This window comes from Hyla sarda, chromosome 6 (genome assembly GCF_029499605.1).
Source record: "Hyla sarda isolate aHylSar1 chromosome 6, aHylSar1.hap1, whole genome shotgun sequence".
NCBI lineage: Eukaryota > Metazoa > Chordata > Amphibia > Anura > Hylidae > Hyla > Hyla sarda.
The window spans coordinates 124,236,044-124,256,570 of NC_079194.1; the positions used below are offsets into that span (position 1 = coordinate 124,236,044).

The window sequence follows — 20,527 nt, forward strand, 5'->3', positions numbered from 1 at the left end:
CCAGTGAGCCTTAACACCGCACAGGTGTTTGACGACTTTTCGTTAAAGTCGGATGTGTAAATGAAAAAAAAAAATTTTTCACTAAAGTGCAGTTTTTCCCCCAAATTTACCATTTTTACAAAGGGTAATGGGAGAAAATGCCCCCCCAAATTTGTAACCCCATCTCTTCTGAGTATGGAAATACCCCATGTTAGGATGTAAAATGCTTTGCGGGCAAACTACAATGCTCAGAAGAGAAGGAGTCACATTTGGCTTTTTGAAAGCAACTTTTGCTGAAATGTTTTTTTGGGGGCATGTCGCATTTAGGAAGACCCTGTGGTGCCAGAACAGCAAAAAATACCCACATGGCATACTATTTTGGAAACTACACCCCTCAAGGAACGTAACAAGGGGTCCGCTGAGCCTTAACACCCCACAGGTGTTTGACGACTTTTCGTTAAATTTGGATGTGTAAATGAAAAATTATTTTTTTTTACTAAAATGCAGTTTTCTCCCAAAATTTTACATTTTTACAAGGGGTAATAGGAGAAAATGACCCCCAAAATGTGTAACCCCATTTCTTCTGAGTATGGAAATACCCCATGTTAGGACGTAAAATGCTCTGCTGGCGAACTACAATGCTCAGAAGAGGAGGAGCGTCATTGAGCTTTTGGAAAGAGAATTAGTTTGGAATGGTAGTCAGGGGCCATGTGCGTTTACAAAGCCCCCCCGTGGTGCCAGAACAGTGGAACCCCCCACATGTGACCCCATTTTGGAAACTACACCCCTCACAGAATTTAATAAGGGGTGCAGTGAGTATTTACACCCCACAGGACTTTGGAACAGTGGGCTGTGCAAATGAAAAAGTTTATTTTTCATTTTTACGGACCACTGTTCCAAAAATCTGTCAGACATCTGTGGGGCGTAAATTCTCAATGTACCCCTTATTACATTACGTGAGGGGTGTAGTTTCCAAAATGGGGTCACATGTGTCGGGGGTCCATTGTTCTGGCACTATGGGGGCTTTGTAAACACATGTGGCCTTCAATGCCGGACAAATTTTCTCTACAAAATCCCAATGGCGCTCCTTCTCTTCTGAGCATTGTAGTTCGCCCGCAGAGCACTTTAAATTCACATATGGGGTATGTTCTTACTCAGAAGAGATGGGTTTACAAATTTGGGGGGGCTTTTTTCCTATTTCCCGATGTGAAAATGAAAAATTTAGGGTAACACCAGCATTTTAGTGAAAAAATATAATTTTTTTCATTTTCCCATCCAACTTTAATGAAAATTCGTCAAACACCTGTGGGGTGTTCAGGCTCACTATACCCCTTGTCACGTTCGGTGAGGGGTGTAGTTTCCAAAATGGGGTCACATGTGGGTATTATTTTTTTTTGCGTTTGTCAGAACCGCTGTAAAATCAGCCACCCCTGTGCAAATCACCAATTTAGGCCTCAAATGTACATGGTGCACTCTCACTCCTGAGCCTTGTTGTGTGCCCGCAGAGCATTTTATGCCCACATCTGGGGTATTTCTGTACTCAGGAGAAATTGCGTTACAAATTTTGGGGGTCTTTTTTTCCTTTTACCACTTGTGGAAATAAAAAGTATGGGGCAACACCAGCATGTTAGTGTTAAAAAATAAAAAAAATTTACACTAACAGGCTGGTGTAGCCCCCAACTTTTCCTTTTCACAAGCGGTAAAAGGAAAAAAAGCCCCCCAAAATTTGTAGTTTAATTTCTCCCGAGTACGGAGATACCCCATATGTGGCCCTAAACTGTTTCCTTGAAATACGACAGGGCTCCGAAGTAAGAGAGCACCATGCGCATTTGAGGACTAAATTAGGAATCGCATAGGGGTATTCTACGCCAGTGATTCCCAAACAGGGTGCCTCCAGCTGTTGCTAAACTCCCAGCATGCCTGGACAGTCAGTGGCTGTCCAGAAATGCTGGGAGTTGTTGTTTTGCAACAGCTGGAGGCTCCGTTTTGGAAACCCTGCCGTACAAGACGTTTTAAATTGTTTATTGGGGGGGGGACAGTGTAAGGGGGTGTATATGTAGTGTTTTACTCTTTATTAGGTGGTAGTGTAGTGTTTTTAGGGTATATTCACACTGGCGGGTTACGGTGAATTTCCCGCTAGGAGTTTGCACTGCGGCAAAAAATTTGACGCAGCCCAAACTTGAAGCAGGAAATTTACTGTAAACCCGCCTATGTGAATGTACCCTGTACGTTCACATGGGGGGGGGGGCAAACCTCCAGCTGTTTCAAAACTACAACTCCCAGCATGTACTGACAGACCGTGCATGCTGGGAGTTGTAGTTTTGCAACAGCTGGAGGCACACTGGTTGGAAAACCTTCAGTTAGGTTCTGTTACCTAACTCAATATTTTCCAACCAGTGTGCCTCCAGCTGTTGCAAAACTACAACTCCCAGCATGTACTAATCACCAAAGGGCATGCTGGGAGATGTAGTTATGCAATAGCTGGAGGTACCCAACTACAACTCCTAGCATGCCCACATAGCTGTTTGCTTTCTGGGCATGCTGGGAATTGCAGTTTTGCAACATCTGGAGAGCTACAGTTTTTAGACCACTGCACAGTGATCTCCAAACTGTGGACCTCCAGATGTTGCAAAACTACAACTCCCAGCATGTCCAGACAACAAACAGCTATGTGGGCATGCTAGGAGTTGTAGTTTTGCAACATCTGGAGGGATATAGTTTAGAGACCACTGTATAGTGGTCTCAAACTGCAGCCCTCCAGCTGTTGCAAAACTACATATTCAAGCATGCCCAAACAGCTGTCTGGGCATGCTGGGAGTTGTAGTTTTGCAACATCTGGAGGGCTACAGTTAGAGACCACGGTCTCAGACTGTAGCCCTCCAGATCTACTTATCGGCTTCCGTAGGATCCCGGCAGCCGTCCTCTTCAGAAGCACGTGACGCCGCCCGCCGATCAACGTCGCCGCAGCCTCCGGACGGGTAAGTGGACGTCGGCGCCCGGTCCCCTTCGGTTCCCCGTTCTGCCCCGCCTATTGTGGGAGGGCAGGACGGGGAAAACGAAAGTTAACCCCCCCGCCCCCGGTCTGCTATTGGTCGTCGCCTCTGACGATCAATAGCAGACCAATAGCAGGGATAGGAGGGGTGGCAACCCTGCCACCTCACTCCTATGCCTACAGGGGGATCGTGGGTGTCTTGGACAACCGCGATCCCCCTTCTATTCCGGGTCACCGGGTCACAATAGACCCGTATGACCCGGAATCGGCGCAAATCGCAAGTGTGAATTCACTTGCGATTTGCGCCGATCGCCGACGTGGGGGGGTCTGATGACCCCCCTGGGCATTTGCACGGGGTGCCTGCTGATAGATATCAGCAGTCACCCCGGCCCGGTCCCCGTCCGGCGCGCGGCGGGGACCGAAATTCCCACGGGCGTATGGATACGCCCTGGGTCCTTAAGTACCAGGACGTCAAGGCGTATCCATACGCCCTAGGTCCTTAAGTGGTTAAATATATCACTCAGTACCTAATCCTGACCATGTACATATAATTTTTATGTGTCTAGCACCTTTATTTATTTTTTTATTGCACTTTTAATTTAGCTCAGTAGTCTGAATTCCTCTCAAAGAGAGGGGGCGTGGCCTCACTGTGTAGGTCTCCGCCCCCTCCCTCAGTATGCTGTCTGCTCACATCTCCCCTAGCATTAGCAAAACTACAACTCCCAGCTTGTCCTCACTGACAGTAGCAGAACACAAGCTGACAGTGGGAGGGTTTTTCCTCCAGCTATGAGCCCTGCGCTCACAGCTGTCAATCAAGGAAGTGTGTCCATGACATATGTGATGACGCATGGACACAGCAGGACTAGTATGAGTCCAAGCAGGCAGGGGGGGCAGTTGTTTTCTAATGAAAGCAGTTGCAAAACCTATTGGTTTTGCATGCTTTACAACATATCAAAAGTGTTTGTGTCTGACAGTGCCCATTTAATGCTTATGTAAATGTATAAAATTCTTGTTTTGAATAGATCCAGTCTGATCACTACATGGGACTGACGGAAAATTCGTTTTTTTCTTACAACCGTACTTGGATCAATAGCAGAAAGCAAAGTTCTAAAATTGCCCATACCTCTCCATACCTCTGCCCCTGTGCTGCCTATGGTCCTTTCTCCACTAAGTGCTGCAATCTTCCATGTTTGTTCCATCTTCCCAGCTTTTGCTAATAGCAGATCGGTTTTACTCATTTGTGCAGATTTTACCACCAGGATCTCCTTAGCTTTGGTAAAACCACATGGTTACTGCATGTTGGGGTGCTCATATCATTCAATGGCCACCTTTGGTGGTGCCCTTAGTTCTCAAGAAACCCTCTGTTGTGGTCCCTTTCTATTAGGTAAGATATGACACAGGGGTATCTGCTGGAGATAACCTCTATAAAATATGGGCTTGGTGATCATGCGCTGTAATGCATTGGTGAGCAATTTGTCTCAGCTTCTTGTGCCAGGAAACAAGGCCATAAAAATGCAAAAAAACTGCTAGTTTGGATGCCATGTACCAGCTCTTCAGACACAAAGGAGAAAGATAAAAGGCGAACGGCCGCCCGACACACACCTGCCCTTCAGCTACAGCATAACACCGGATTCCTGGGTTTTGATATAGTGTGATATGATTCATTTGGAGCTGGGATTTTCACTGAGAGCAGGGCATTACTCTTCACGGGGGCCATAATGCCAGCCCTTTGTTCCGTTAAGCCTCTGTCTCCTTCTGTGATACATCTGGGGCATTAGCAGTGCTCATTCAATTATATCTTGGCTTTTTTTTTCTAGTCCCGTAATCCGACGTGCCTGTGTATGCAAAGCACAGCTGTGAGCGGATGAGGAGGGACCCGTTCTATTTAAATAGCTGACTTGTGTTTAACTATCTGATGCCAGGGTAAAGTTAAAGGAACACTTTTACTACCTTTACACTAGATATGGTAGATGGTAACAGATGCTTCTTAGGACTAATATCTGTTGACTAGTGTCACCTTTATGTGACATGTACATGTGTGACATATACAGACTGGTGGCAGAAATCTGCCAATAAGTTGATTGGCTGAATGACAGACCTACATCCCAACAATGGAACCCAACTATACAACACAATTTTGGCTATTTTTTGTTGTAATGTATTGCTCTGGTGTCCAAAATGATTATCTTTACAGACCAACCATGAACAGCAAGTTCCCCAGAAAATGTCTGTCTGGAATGTATGGCTAACTAAAAAATCTCTCTCCTCTCTACTGTACAGCAGAATTCAATCTAATGGCAAGAAAGTAACTACTACAAAGCAGCACCCCTCATATACAATCACTGCTTTAAAACAGTCCCCTATTATTATATAACTACAATGATATTGTTCCCTATGTACAATGTTATAACTCCTATAATACTGCTCCCTATGGTCAAGAATTTAACTACTATATTACTGTCCCTTATGTGCAAGGGTATAACTACTATAATACTGCCTCCTATGTACAAGAATATAACTATTATAATACTGTCCTGTTTGGTCAAACTTATAAATACTATAATACTGCTTCCTATGTACAAAAATATAACTACCATAATACTGCCTCCTATGTACAAGGGTATAACTAATATAATACTGTCCCCTATGTGCAAGGGTATAACTAATATAATACTGTCCCCTATGTGCAAGGGTATAACTAATATAATACTGCCTCCAATGTACAAAAATAGAACTACTGTATTATAATACTGTCCCCTATGGTCAAAATTATAACTACTATAATACTGCCTCCTATGTACAAAAATATAAGTACTATAATACAGTACTTACCCCTATGGTCAAGAATATAACTACTATAACACTGCCTCCTATGTACAAAAATATAACTACCATAATACTGCCTCCTATGTACAAGGGTATAACTAATATAATACTGTCCCCTATGTGCAAGGGTATAACTAATATAATACTGTCCCCTATGTGCAAGGGTATAACTAATATAATACTGCCTCCAATGTACAAAAATAGAACTACTGTATTATAATACTGTCCCCTATGGTCAAAATTATAACTACTATAATACTGCCTCCTATGTACAAAAATATAAGTACTATAATACAGTACTTACCCCTATGGTCAAGAATATAACTACTATAACACTGCCCCCTATGTACAAGAATATAACTACTATAATGAAAAGCAAAAGATCCCAGCACAGGCTTTTATAATGCTCTTCAAACGTTTATTCACATCCAGAAATATTACAAACAAACGCAAGGCGTGTTTCAGCTTCCGCCTTTCTCAATTGCAAGTCGTAACGCATCTTGCGTTTGTTTGTAATATTTATTTGTAATAATAAACATAGAAACATAGAATGTGTCGACAGATAAGAACGATTTGGCACAAAGCCTCTGGGTTTGAAGAGCATTATAGCAGCCTGTGTCGAGACATTTTGCTTTCTATTTGGATTCCTCATTCCACGAGCATGGCATTTGGACTCGAGTGCCAGCCTTCATTTGAACCTTTTTTTTTAAATAACTACTATAATACTGTCTCCTATGTACAAGGATATAACTGCTATAATACTGCCTTCTATGTACAGTAACTATTATAATACTGCCTTTTCTGGAAAAAAATAACTACTATAATGCTGCCCACTATGTATAAGAATATAACTACTATAATACTGCCATCTATGTACAAGAATATAACTGCTATAATACTGCCCTCTATGTATAAGAATATAACTACTATAATACTGCCCACTATGTATAAGAATATAACTATTATAATACTGCCATCTATGTACAAGAATATAACTGCTATATTACTGCCCTCTATGTATAAGAATATAGCTACTATAATACTGTCCCCTATGTTCAACAATATAACTACTGTAATACTGCCCCCTATGTACATGAATATAACTACTATAATACTGCCTCCTATGTACAGGAATATAACTACTATAATACTGCCCCCTATGTACAGGAATATAACTACTATAATACTGCCCCCTATGTACAAGAATATAACTACTATAATACTGCCCCTATGTACAAGAATATAACTACTATAATACTGCCCCCTATGTACATGAATATAACTACTATAATACTGCCCTCTGTGTACAAGAATATAACTACTATAATACTGGCCCCTATGTACAAGAATATAACTACTATAATACTGGGTGACACCACTACATAAAATGTACCAAAATGAGCCCAATAAACACACCCAGAGTCAGGAGAAACAAATGAAACAATGTATAGGGGTGCACAATGGCAAAAATATAGAAATGTAGTCATTGGCACTTATTTCTTAACAAAGTTTTGAATTTTAATGAGTTTAATGGTGAGTGCCAATGACTACATATCTATATTTTTGCCATAACTACTACAATACTGCCCCCATAATGTAATTAGTATAATACTGACTGTGTGGGCTGGCATTTCTTAAATTTACCTTAAAGAGGTACTCCGCCCCTGGGGACACCCGGGATCTTGGCTGCAGCACCCCTCTGTCATTACTGCACAGAGCAGACTCGCTCCGTGCGTAAAGACGGGCAGTACAGGGGCTGGAGCATCGTGACATCACGGCTCTGCCCCCTTGTGACTTCACGGCCCACCCCCTTAATGCAAGTCTATGGGAGAGGGCGTGACGGCCACCACACCCCCTCCCATAGACTTGTATTGAGAGGGTGGGCCATGACATCACGAGGGGGCAGAGCCGTGATGTCACGATGCTCCAGCCCCTGTATTGCCCGTCATTACGCACGGAGCGCGTCTGCTCTGTGCAGTAATGACAGAGGGGTGCTGCAGCCGAGATCCCGGGGGTCCCCAGCGGCGGGACCCCCACGATCAGACATCTTATCCCCTATCCTTTGGATAGGGGATAAGATGTCTAGGGGTACTCCCCTTTAAAGGGGTTATCCGTTGGGAGGGGGAGGTCAGAGGGCTTTGTGCTTCCCGTGCCCAATAATCACGCTACAGCTCAGGAAAACTATTACATTGGGGAATGCAACATGATATCGGAAGCACAGCGGGAGCGTTGGAGGGTAGTAGATGTTTCTTTTTATTATTTATTACACAATGGATATAGTTCACAACAATCCCCACGTCCTGCCAGATAACCCTTTTAAGGCAAAGTGCACTGAAGAAATATCAACCAAATTTATTAGGAGCTTGCCAGTGACCACACATTAAAGTCTACAGCAGGTATAATCATAGGAAGATCTCCTCCTATAATTTATAATTAGTTTATCATTTCTGTTACAAATTATAGTATATATGTCATGCCGGGAGATGTCACATCCAGTGTTAAAAAAGTGTCCAGCGTGGCATAAAATTGCCAAAGCATTGCACATTATTCTGCAAACAAAGCCTGCATAAAAAGGTTCAACTTTGGTATGCTAGAAAATTGCTGTTTTTATACTTTATCATAAAAAAGAAGAAAAAAATCACATTTGTTCCTGTGTACACTGATCATCAATAACATTACGATGCTCTAATGGATTGAAATCTGAGGAAATTTAGGTCCAACTCCTTTATGTCCTTTCGACCATTCCTGAGCAACTTTTGCAGGGCACATTATTAAGGAGAAAGAGGTCACTGACATTAGGAAGTACCAGTGCCATGAAGGGATGTACTTGGTGGGCACAACGTTTAGGTAGGTGGTACATATCAATATATCCACATAAAAAGCCAGCGCTCAATGTTTCCCAGTGCTATCTAGTCCATAGGTAACACACATACGCACGCACTTCTTCATAGTCTAGTTCTAATACTCATGGGCCTATCATAGGTGCTTTTGGCAGTGGACAGGGGTCAGCATGGGAAATCTGACTCTCAAGCTGTGATGCCGTGTGCTTCAGTGTTACAGTAATGGGATTGAGCCATAAGGGACAGCCTTTAAAGGGGTATTCCAGGAAAAAACTTTTTTTATATATATCAACTGGCTCCAGAAAGTTAACAGATTTGTAAATTACTTCTATTAAAAAATCTTAATCCTTTCAATAATTATCAGCTGCTGAAGTTGAGTTGTTGTTTTCTGTCTGGCAACAGTGCTCTCTGTTGACATCTCTGCTTGTCTCGGGAACTGCACAGAGTAGAAAAGGTTTGCTATGAGGATTTGCTTCTAAACTGGGTGGTTCCCGAGACACATGTCATCAGAGAGCACTTAGATAGAAAAGAACAACTCAACTTCAGCAGCTCATACGTACTGAAAGGATTAAGATTTTTTAATAGAAGTCATTTACAGATCTGCTTAACTTTCGTGAGCCAGTTGAGATATATATAGAAAAAAGTTTTTTCCTGGATAACCCCTTTAATACCTACATGTATCAGTGATCCTTGGGTGCCCATGACCTTGTCCAGTTCACCAGTTGCCCTTCTTTGGACCACCTTTGAAAGGTATTAAGTTACAAGATTACTGGTGGCAGCCATTCTGTTTGTCCTCTGACCTCACTGGAGCACATAAATGAACGTACGCCATTCCATAATTTTTGGTTCCAACTTGTGTAGCAGTGCACACCATAACTCTCATTATTATTCACATAACAGAATGTTCCTGCAATACAATTGGCTCAGTGAATGAAACACTGAACCGAAGTTGGAAGTGTGACCCCAAAACTGGTTTCTGTTACTGCAAATCTGGTGTGGCCGGCCCATACTGTGATCGCTGTTTGATGGGATACTGGGGGTTTGGAGAGAATGGCTGTCGACCATGTGACTGTGCAAGAGACTGCAACCCTGACACAGGGGATTGTCAGAACAGGTATTTCGCATTATTGGACATTCTAGGGGTTTAATAATGTTGTAAATCATGGTGATTATGTCACTGCTCCAGATTTCTGCTAACATTTGTATTCACTATACTCTATTTTTATATTCCCGCTTTGCAGCAATGACAATGGGCATTATCTAAACATTCCTATTGGTGGCCGGATTCCTGATATCATAGACGCACCAACCAATGACAGTGAAGACAACTGGAAGTGGACAAGTGAACAGGGCTTTTCAGCTTTGCGACATCCAGGTAGTTTACCTGATAAATCTCCTATTTACCAATAGATCTTTCCCTAAAAAAAGGTTATCTAGCACTTCGCAAAAATTTATATCCTCCTAGGGATGGGAAGAAAAAAAAACATACTTACCTAGCCTGGTTCCCCCCCCCCCCCCACACACCTCCCATTCAGCTCCTTCTGGTCCCTCGATCCCCTCGTCTTAAAAGCAATAAGACAGAAGATCAGAAGACCAGATGAGTTAGACAGGAGTTACAGGGGATTGGGGCTAGGTTAAAGGGGTACTCCACTGCCCCAGCGTCTGGAACGTTTAGTTCAGAATGCTGGGTGCGGGGGTCGTGATGTCACAGCAGCCCCTCGTGACATCCCACCCCCTCAATGCAAGTCTACGGACGTCACGCCCCCTCCCATAGACTTGCATTGAGGGGGCGTGGTGTGACGTCACGACCCCCGCAGCCCGTACTCAGCATTCAGAACAAAATGTTTCAGACTCTGTGGCAGTGGAGTACCCCTGTAATGTATTTTTTTTTTCCAAATTTTCCCACCCATTGCAGGATATGAATTTTAGCAAAGTGCTGAATAACCCCTTTAGGGTAGGGTCACTCGTTCCATATTTTGCTGCTGCGTATTTTCCTACCCATTAAAGTCAACGGGTAGCAAAATAGACAGCTGATTTTGCTACCCATTGACTTCAATGGGTAGGAAAATATGCAGCAGCAAATACGCAGCAAAATGCGGCACGTGTGACCTGACCCTTAATTTACAATCTAGAAGCTTCTGTTGTTAATATCTATATAAAATGTTGAGGACCTTTTGTAAATCCTTTGCTTTACACATTATGAACTCTTGTTAAGACTCAGGATGTATTATCTCTTTTTACATTCATAGCTTAATTCTGAATTCTACAAGTATCCTATTAAAAGCAGCAGTGCATGGTGGGGGTTCACATGACACTTGTGTGTTGAAATTTTGAAAGCCGCTTTAGATTTAAATGGGGGGGGGGGGAAGCTTGAAATATTTGATAAGGCAGTCAACCTTTTAACTTGAGTACAAATCGAATTTTAAAAGTGGCAATAACATTCAGCTAACGGCGCAATCCATTTTCCAAAATGGCTGTAAAAATTCTTACCACAATTTTGTCAGATAGCGGTATAATTGCAGTAGTACCCTTGATTTAATGTCACATGTGAACACAGCCTAAGGAAGTTGGGACACAACCCTTATAGACACCATTCTTTTCACTTAGTCTTACCCAACTCAGCCAAGTTACGCAGTGTTTGTTCCTCTGCTGCTATATAACTGCATAACTTGGTAGATTCCATAGTGTCACTTGAAGATATGTCTATGATGAAAGAGAATACGGCACTCTCTGCAAGGGCGTGGGTGCACAGTTAGGGCCCCAATCCGTTATAATGTAATATTCAAAGAAATAATAACATAGCACTCCACTTGCAGTGAGAAAATAGAAGTCAATTTTATTCTGGCAATCCAAAAATATGTGACGTTTCGGTGAATAATTACCTTCCTCAGACCAGATTGCTGCGGAGGAGAAGAGAAATTAAAGGGGTACTCCGGTGCTTACACATCTTAACCCCTATCCAAAGGATAGGGGATAAGATGCCTGATCGTGGGAGTCCCGCCGCTGGGGACCCCCGGGATCATGCACACGGCACCCCGTTTGTAATCAGTCCCCGGATCGTGTTCGCTCCGGGTCTGATTACAGACGACCACAAGGCCGGCGGCGTGTGACATCACGCTCCGCCCCTCAATGCAAGCCTACGGGAAGGGGCGTGACAGGTAACCGTGACCGTTTATTCCTTAATTTCTCTTCTCCTCCGCAGCAATCTGGTCTGACGAAGGTAATTATTCACCGAAACGTCACATATTTTTGGATTGCCAGAATAAAATTTACTTGAAGATATGTCCGTATGATATGGAACTGTTTTATTATAACACTATAGCATCAAAACAAAATCTGCAACCCACCTAGATGTTGTACTCCAGACAACTAAGTATTACTGCGAGTCATCCTGTCACTTGTTGTTCGACTCACCTCCCAGGTTGCCTATGGCTGTGTATAATATTTGGCCAACATCTTGCATTTTTTTACATGTACCTGGCACGTCACATGCAGAGAAGTGTGTGTGCAAGGAGCGGATGCTGGGGAGCATAACGGATTTCTGCCAGATGAAGTATGCGTATGGTAAGTGGGAGACTGGATGTTACTGCGCTCTCAGATCTTAATGATAATAAAATAATGTCTTGCACTTGATAAATTCTCATATTTTCTGACCTGAAAACATTAAGATGACATTTTTGATTTACCTGGAATCCGAAAACTTTATAAACATCTGAAAATTGTCTCCTCTTATTCTCCAATTACACTAAAAGTTATGCTTATTGACATTTTTTTCACTGCACTTTCACCCTATTAGCCAAGCTCTGTGTATCTGCCATCTGACCACCCTCAATACCCTGTTTTCTGGTAACCAGCAGAATTCTGAATACGGCTGTTTATAAAACTGTGGGAGAAAACGCAATATAACTTACAATGCATATAGATCTGTATCTCTTCTCCCTGGCAGTCATAAAAGCAAGGATCCTGTCCGCACATGATAAAGGAACACATGCAGAAGTAGTTGTAAAAGTAAGAAAAATCCTAAAGTCAGGAAAAGTGAAAATTGGTCGGAACAACCGGAGCATCTATCCTGAATCGTGGACCAATCGTGGCTGCACATGCCCCATCCTTAACCCAGGTATCACCTGCACTATATTAAAAATCTCAAATTAAAAGGTTAATGTTGTCTGAAGCAAACACTAGGGGGAGCACACCGCAAACAGATTTTTATAGCTTCCTTTAAAATAAATGTATCACCTAGATTCCTTTATCTGACTACAGCCTGATACTGAAATATGTTCTTTTCCCTAAGTTTTTCTGATTGTAATTTTTATGATTACATTTTTCTGTACGTTATTATGGGGCTGCCATCTTGCCTGTGATATTTTTTAACAGCATTAAGAGATATGCTTTACAATGGACCCATAGAAATAGGCAGCAATAGACAGGTGCTGTCCCATTCAAATGAATTGGCAACATTACTGGGCAATCTCTGTGACCTTTTCAGAGGTCATTCCACATGGAACGGGGAGGCTGAGCTTATGTGTTACATATATACTGGTGTCACTTTTCGCTGTAATCTTGTGTGTGATAAGGAGGAGACTGCTGAGAAATTAGAAAAAACATTACCAAAAATTATTTTTAAACAATGTCATTTTCTGATGACACATTCCCTTTAAAGTCAATTAAACGTAAGCTCCTATGCTTCCCCTTGTGGTGGCTGCAGGCAGACATATATATCATGTTACATTATTTCTATGCAAGGGATTTAGATTTTGTTACCATTAAACCAGAGCTACGACCTCTCTAAAGATAAAAGAAATAATTTAATACAAATTTGTATGTAAAATGTCAGTTTTTTCAATCTCAAGAATGAGACAGGAGACAGAAAGAGCAAACAGAAAATAAAGGGATTCTACTGACTTCATCCAAATGCTACAAAGGATGTAGAATATGCCTGGTGGGCGCAGGGTCATGCCATGCAGCATGCCACAGTCTCATCCAGTACTTAAAGGGTCAAGACTGGCAGCCTTGTAGTGAATGCCAGCATTTCATTCTCTCTCTGAAATTGCTGACAGACACAGTGCCCTTTCTGTTCAGGGCAGGTCTGGCCTGTTTGGGACACAAGATCAGTTGCTTCTGTCTCTTATCCAAAAGTCTCATTCCACAAGTTGAATTGAATGAATCAAGCTGTTCATGTACAGTTATCTGGCCGGGCAGCTCTCACCCCTCGGAGCGCTGGGGTCACAGACGTTGGGCATTGTACGCCTAATTCTGATGATGATTTTGCCTTGTGTCATATTATATGGGATTTTTCAGCACCACCGATAATCAATTGTTAGTTGGGAAAGGGTTGTCCTCCATTCATTTATTAACCACAAAGAACATCTTTCCTTGGAGGACCCAGAATGTCTGTACATTATATACCCTTTATTTCACTAGGCACATGTAGTATACTTCGTATACCTGTGGTGGCGCTGCAGGAAATGTAACATATATTGCTCGGTTCCACCACAGATTACAGTAAATCACTGGGGTTTTCAGTAGCAGGACACCCTGGAGTCAATGAGTTCTACTATGATGTACAGTATTAAGCAAAAACAAAAATGTTAAAAATTTGCCTAAAACAAAAATGACTACTTATTTAAAAATAGTTGCAAAATGAAAACTCCAATCTGATTGGTTGATTGGAAACTGCTTAGAAATAAAGTTCCACTCAATGGGGGAAATTTACACCACTTCAATGTTCTAAAAGTTCCTGCAAATGTTGCGCAATTGCGTTTTTGGCGCATTTTTTTAGTAGAATATCTTTCAAAGTTGTCTACTGTTTGGTGCACCTTACACCACTTTTTGCATTGGAACTTATTTATTATTTGCGCAAAAAAAAATTTTTTAAGTGTTTTTTTTTATTTTGCCAAATCCTAAAATTGTTTGTGCAAAAATGCACCACCTGAAAGGACACGTAGGAAAGTGTTCTACCAAGACATCCGGGGGATGCAGGAGCCATCCCTCAACACTGCTAAACTACAACTACTCCCATCATGGGATAGAGTCTGTCCCATGATGGGAGTAGTTGTAGTACCTCAGCGCTCAGGGACGGCACTTGCATATCCACCCCCCCCCCCGGCTGCGGGACTCTTTTGGGACTTTTAGGACTACTACTCCCATCACAGACAGACTCTCTCCATGATGGGAGTTATAGTCCAGGGGCTGAGGGGAGGATTGCAGCAGGTAATTCTCCAGAGACCCGCTGCGATCCACATTTATTAACTGTACAAGCCGGCGGTGCATGTGGCTCCACTGCGCTGCCCGCCAGCTCCAGGTTACTGTATACAGCTGTCATCATTCATAATCCCCGCCGATGGCAGATGGGAGCTCTGATTGGTGAATAGCTATTCACCAATCAGAGCTCCCGTCTCCCGGCAGCGGGGATTATGAATTGCCGATAAATGTTCTGGTCCCTGATTTAAAGTAGCCGCAGTGTCGGCTGCTTGTTGAAGATCAGCAGCCCTGCCGTGGCCACTTTAAATCAGTGACCAGCGGCAACTCCTGCAGGCCCGGACACCTCTCCACGTGATTTTTAATATTTTTCATATTTCCTTATCTGACCGCGCTCCGGCGGGCTCGGGTCTTGTGGGCTGTGTGGATAGTATGAGATGAGATAGTACGAGAATATCACATCTCCTGCTGGCTCCTCTGCACAGCGTCAGGGACATTGTAGTGAAGAAAACGGTTCCCTGAAGAGAAATGTTCCCAAACAGCTGATGATAAATGCTGAGTCAGCAAAGCCACTGTGATTTGCTGAGACGCGCACACCCGCCCCATACTATTGGTTGTTGGGGGGGGGGGGGGGCAAGGCTGCAAAATAGTGAGCAGAGGGAGACCCCCCCCCCCAACAACCAATAGTATGGGGCGGGTGTGCGTGTCTCAGCCAATCACAGTGGCTTTGCTGACTCAGCATTTATCATCAGCTGCTTGGGAACATTTCTTTTCAGGGAACCGTTTTCTTCACTACAGCTACGACCACTATGACCAGCGGCGGCTGCAGGAAATGATGAGTGACGTCCCTGAAACACTGCAGAGGAGCCGGCATGAGACATCACTCGTCATATTATCCACACAGCCCACAAAACCCACCGCATTACCTGAGCCTGCCGGAGCGCGGCAATGTGAGGAAATATGAAAAATAGAAAAAGTAGGGGGGGAAACAATGAGCAGGGGAGGAGTATGAGCAAGGGGGGAAATAATGAGCAGGAGGGGGGAGGATTATAAGCAAGGGGGGAAATAATGAGTAGGGGGGGAGATGAACAGGTGGGAGGATTATAAGTAAGGGGGGAAATAATGAGTGGGGGGAGATGAACAGGGGGGGATGATGAGGCAGAGGGGGTAATGATGAGCAGGGGGGATTATGAGATAATGAGCCAGAGGGGGAATGATGAGTCAGAGGGGGGGGGGGGGATAATGAGTAGGAGGGGTGGGGGGGATGGATATTGAGTCAGAGGGGGGGGAATGATGAGTCAGAGGGGGGGGGAATGGTGAGTCAGATGGGGGGGGAATGATGAGTTAGAGGTGGGGGGGGAATGATGAGCAGGGGGGGAATGATAAGTCAGAGGGGGGGAATGATGAGCAGGGGGGAATGATGAGCAGGGGGGGGGATTATGACTCAGAGAGGGGGGGGATTATGAGCAAGCGGGGGGAAAATGAGCCAGAGGGGGAGTGATGAGTCGGGGGGGGGGGGGGGAATGATGAGCAGGGGGGAAATGATGAGTCGGGGGGGGTGATGATGAGCAGGGGGGGATGATGAGTCAGAGGGGGGGGATGATGAGTCAGGGGTTGGGGATGAGCAGGGGGGAATGATGAGTCAGAGGGGGGTAATGATAAGTCAGAGGGGGGATGGAAAAAATGAGCCAGAGGGGGAATGCTGAGTCAGAGGGGGGGGGGGGGGGGGAGGGTAATGATGAGCAGGGGTGAATGATGAGTAGGGGGGAATGATGAGTCAGAGGGAGGGGGGAATGATTAGGGGGGGGAGTAATGATGAGCAGGGGGGAATGATGAGTCAGAGGGGGGGAATGATGAGTCAGAGGGAGGGGGGGAATGATGAGTCAGAGGGGGAAAGATGAGTCAGAGGGGGAAAGATGAGTCAGAGGGGGAAAGATGAGTCAGAGGGGGGGGGGGGATAAAATGGTTAACAAGGGCTGTGGGGGAGTATTTTTTTTTATTAACATTTTTTCTGTATGTCATGTTTTTTTATAATTGAATTATTAGGCTAAGTAGTAGAAGCCGTCTTGTAGACGGAATCCATTACTAAGCCGGGGCTTAGTGTTAGCCCCAGAAACAGCTAGCGCTAATCTCCAATTGTTACCTTGGTACCCACCGCCACAGGGGTGCCGGGAAGAGCCACTACCAACTGGCCTGGAGCATCAAATATGGCGCTGCTGGGCCTAGGCGGTAACAGGCTGGCGTTATTTAAGCTGGGGAGGGCCAGTAACAATGGTCCTCGCACACCCTGGTAACATCAGGCTGTTGCTGCTTGGTTGGGATCTGGCTAATACTGAAAATAGGGGGAACCCTATGCGTTTTTTTTATATAAATAAATAAAATGTGTGTGGTTCTCCCTATTTTCATTCTCATCCATATAACAGCCTGACGTTACCAGGGTGGACGAGGACCATTGTTACTGGCCCTCCCCAGCCTAAATAACGCCAGCCTGTTACCGCCTAGGCCCAGGAGAGCCATATTTGACACTCTGGGCCTGTTGGTACCGACTTTTCCCGACACCCATGTGGGGGTGGGTACCGGGTAATAATTGGGGGTTAGCGCTAGCTGTTTTTGGGGCTAACACTAAGCCCCGGCTTAGTAATGCATTCTGGCTACAAGATGGCTTGTAAAGCCTAAAAATTCAATTATAAAAAACATGACACATTGAAAAATATTTTTTATTGAATAAAAATGCTCCCCCACAGCTCTCGTTAACCCTTTTATTTAAATAAAAAATCTGCTGGTCATTGTCGCAATCCACCGAATCTGATGTAGTCCTCAGCAATCACATATCTGAAATGAGAAGAAAAGAAAAAAAAATGTTATTACATTTTTGGCGCTCTCCTGGGGAGTGCGCCCATACTGCAGTGTGTAACAGGGAGCCTCCAATTGTTGATGTGTGCCTACTGTATCCTGTATATACAGTCATCTATAGATGGGTGTATATACAGGATAGCACACAAAGACTTAACCCAGAACTGCTCAGCAGCAGCGTGGGTGAACTCTTTCCTTTCTGGGCTCCTGTATAGTATACATGGTATACACTATGCACCCTTGTATAGTATACAGCCGGCAGAGGTAAGTAGTGATGCTCTGCATCCTGTATATGCTGTACATCACTGTTTACACTCTGTGGACTGGGCGATCTGCATCTGACCCATGGAGTGGTATCCTATAGGCAGTGAAAAAATTGCCACAGGGTACAAAAATGACTGTTTCCACACACCAGCCAAAATGCAGGAAAAAGCTGTGACAGTTTTTCTGGCGTTTTTGCTGGTGGACAAAAAACCTCAATGGAATCCTGGTCGCAAAGCAATAGAAGAAAATCTATGTGTCCACTTTTCCTGTGAGGTGCAGCTCAGGTGTATAACTAGAACTGTGTGGAGATTTAGAACTTTGCACAAAATGTATCATGTGCCTTGAACAAGTATTGTAAATTTGGTTCAATTGCACCAAATTTAGATCAACCAAAACGATCTATAAAAACCCTCTACCTACACCAACATTGAATGTCCCCCTTTGTTTCATTTCTTCACCTTTTTATAATCTCTGCTTGATGGTCCTGTTTACAGCCAGAGGCAGTAGACTCGATCATGTCCAACTAACACAGCTGTATTTCTTGTTACAGGCGGTAACCTCCTGACACTGTGGATCAGTGTTATCTGGTAGGGATCGACCAATATCGATTTTTTTTAGGGCCGATATCGATAATCTGTGGACTTTAAGGCCGATAGCCGATAACTTATACAGATATTCCGATATAAGTTATTGGCTTTTTCAGCATCCCCACCACCCCCGCCCCCGATCAATGATTTAAAGCAGGCACTTTAAATCAATGAACTGCATCGGCTTTTGCTGGGCTAGAGACCGCTGCCGCCACCCGCTTCTCTCTTCCTGCCTGTCCTGGGGTCCAACCACCGCCGCTGCCCCCCCCTGCCTATCCTCTGGCCAGAGACCGCCGCCACCCGCTTCTCTCCCCCTGCCGGTCCTTATTCCAACCACCGCCGCTGTCCCATTGCCTCCCCCATCCCCGGTTTTATAATTACCTGTTCCCGGGGCCCGCGCTACTTCTGGCTCCAGCGGCATCCTGTGTGCACTGATGGTGACGTCGCGTTGAGGATGTCACTCGTCATTGCGCAGTGCAGAGCATAAGGCAGAATGCCGCAGGAGCCAGAAGTAGCGCAGACCCCGGTAATTATAAAACCGGGGATGGGGGAGGCAATGGGGCATCGGCGGTGGCTGTCTCTGGCCGGGGCGGTGAGGTGGGCGGAGCATTATCGGATTAACGGCAAGGTAATTGCCGATACCGATAACATCCAAAATCGTGAATATCATCCGATAATATCGGCCAAACCGATAATCTGTCGATCCCTATTATCTGGTCTTTTAAAATGTATGAACTATCCTCAGGATGGGCCATAAATAAAAGATTAGCAGAGTCTGACTCTAAGCATCCCCTCTAATCATTGAGCACTGTAGCCTCTGCAATGTGAATATGTGCTCAGTATTTGCAATCTCCATACTTGAGAGATACAAGATAGGAACTGGACAATGATGTAGTGCCTCCCATCACTTGTTATAAGCACATGTAAACATAGAAAATACAGCGCTGGCAGGTTCCAAGGCCCCTTCAAAAAGCTGATTGGTGGGGGCGCCAAAGGATAGGCCACCAATATTGACAACCCCATAAAAACGTCAGGAAGGAGAATGCAGAATACCTGAAGCTTGGGGGAAAAAAACTATTTAGTTAGAATTAAGTTAGATGTCCGCTAGAGCTGTCAATCAAGGCTAAGAGGCGGGGCTGGAAAAACCTATAATGCAGTAAGCTAGGTGCATGGGACAAGGAGACCTAGGCTTCTGGTTACTTGCAGTGGCCTGGACACTAAACACCTTGGATGACCAAGACTTCTGTATGCTTCCACTCCCTTAATCGTCATCTTGATGGGGCAAATTCCTCAAAACTGCAGATTACCTTTAAGGGTATGTTCACACGCTGTTACTAGCAGCGGGTTTCACGCTGCGGGAAACCTGCTGTGAGTGACACTACCATTGATTTGAATGGGTCCACAGACAGTCCGCAATAGTGTCAGATTTGCGGACTGTCCGCGGTCCCATTTAAATCAATGGTAGTGTAAGTAGCAGCGGGTTAACGCACCCTAAGGGTGTATTCACACGTGCAGTATCCTGTGCATAGAATATGCACAGGATACTGCACGTGTGAATACACCCTTAGGGTACGTTCCCACACGGCATATTTTGCTGCGTATTTGTTGCGTATTTGGTGCTGCGTATTTTCCTACCCATTGACTTCAACAGCGAAAATAAAATACGCAGCAGCAAATACGCAGCAAATACGCCGTGTGGGAATATACCCTAAGGGTGCGTTAACCCGCTGCTAGTTACACTACCATTGATTTAAATGGGACCGCGGACAGTCCGCAAATTTATAGCTGCACAGTTCAATCTAAAACCAAATGATTGAACACAGCTTCAAATACACACAGGAGACACTACATGTGAATAAACCATATAGGTGCATTTGCAATGATTTTAAATGGGCACTGTCAGTTTTTCTAATATACTTCTTTAAAAAAAATTCAAAGAACATTTTCAAATACTTTGAAAATACTTTCACTAGGGGTCCCCATACCTC

At 44.2% G+C, this 20,527-nt stretch overlaps 1 protein-coding gene across 1 annotated transcript in view; it reads left to right on the plus strand.

Annotated features, from left to right (window-relative positions):
- The window catches only part of LOC130276063 (netrin-4-like), a 74,241-nt gene that overhangs the window by 51,046 nt on the left and 2,668 nt on the right, over positions 1–20,527 (plus strand). The window contains exons 6-9 of the mRNA XM_056524908.1: positions 9,538–9,751; positions 9,879–10,012; positions 12,133–12,201; positions 12,584–12,754. Of these exons, the coding sequence (XP_056380883.1) occupies positions 9,538–9,751; positions 9,879–10,012; positions 12,133–12,201; positions 12,584–12,754 (588 nt within the window). The remainder of the gene's footprint in view (positions 1–9,537; positions 9,752–9,878; positions 10,013–12,132; positions 12,202–12,583; positions 12,755–20,527) is intronic.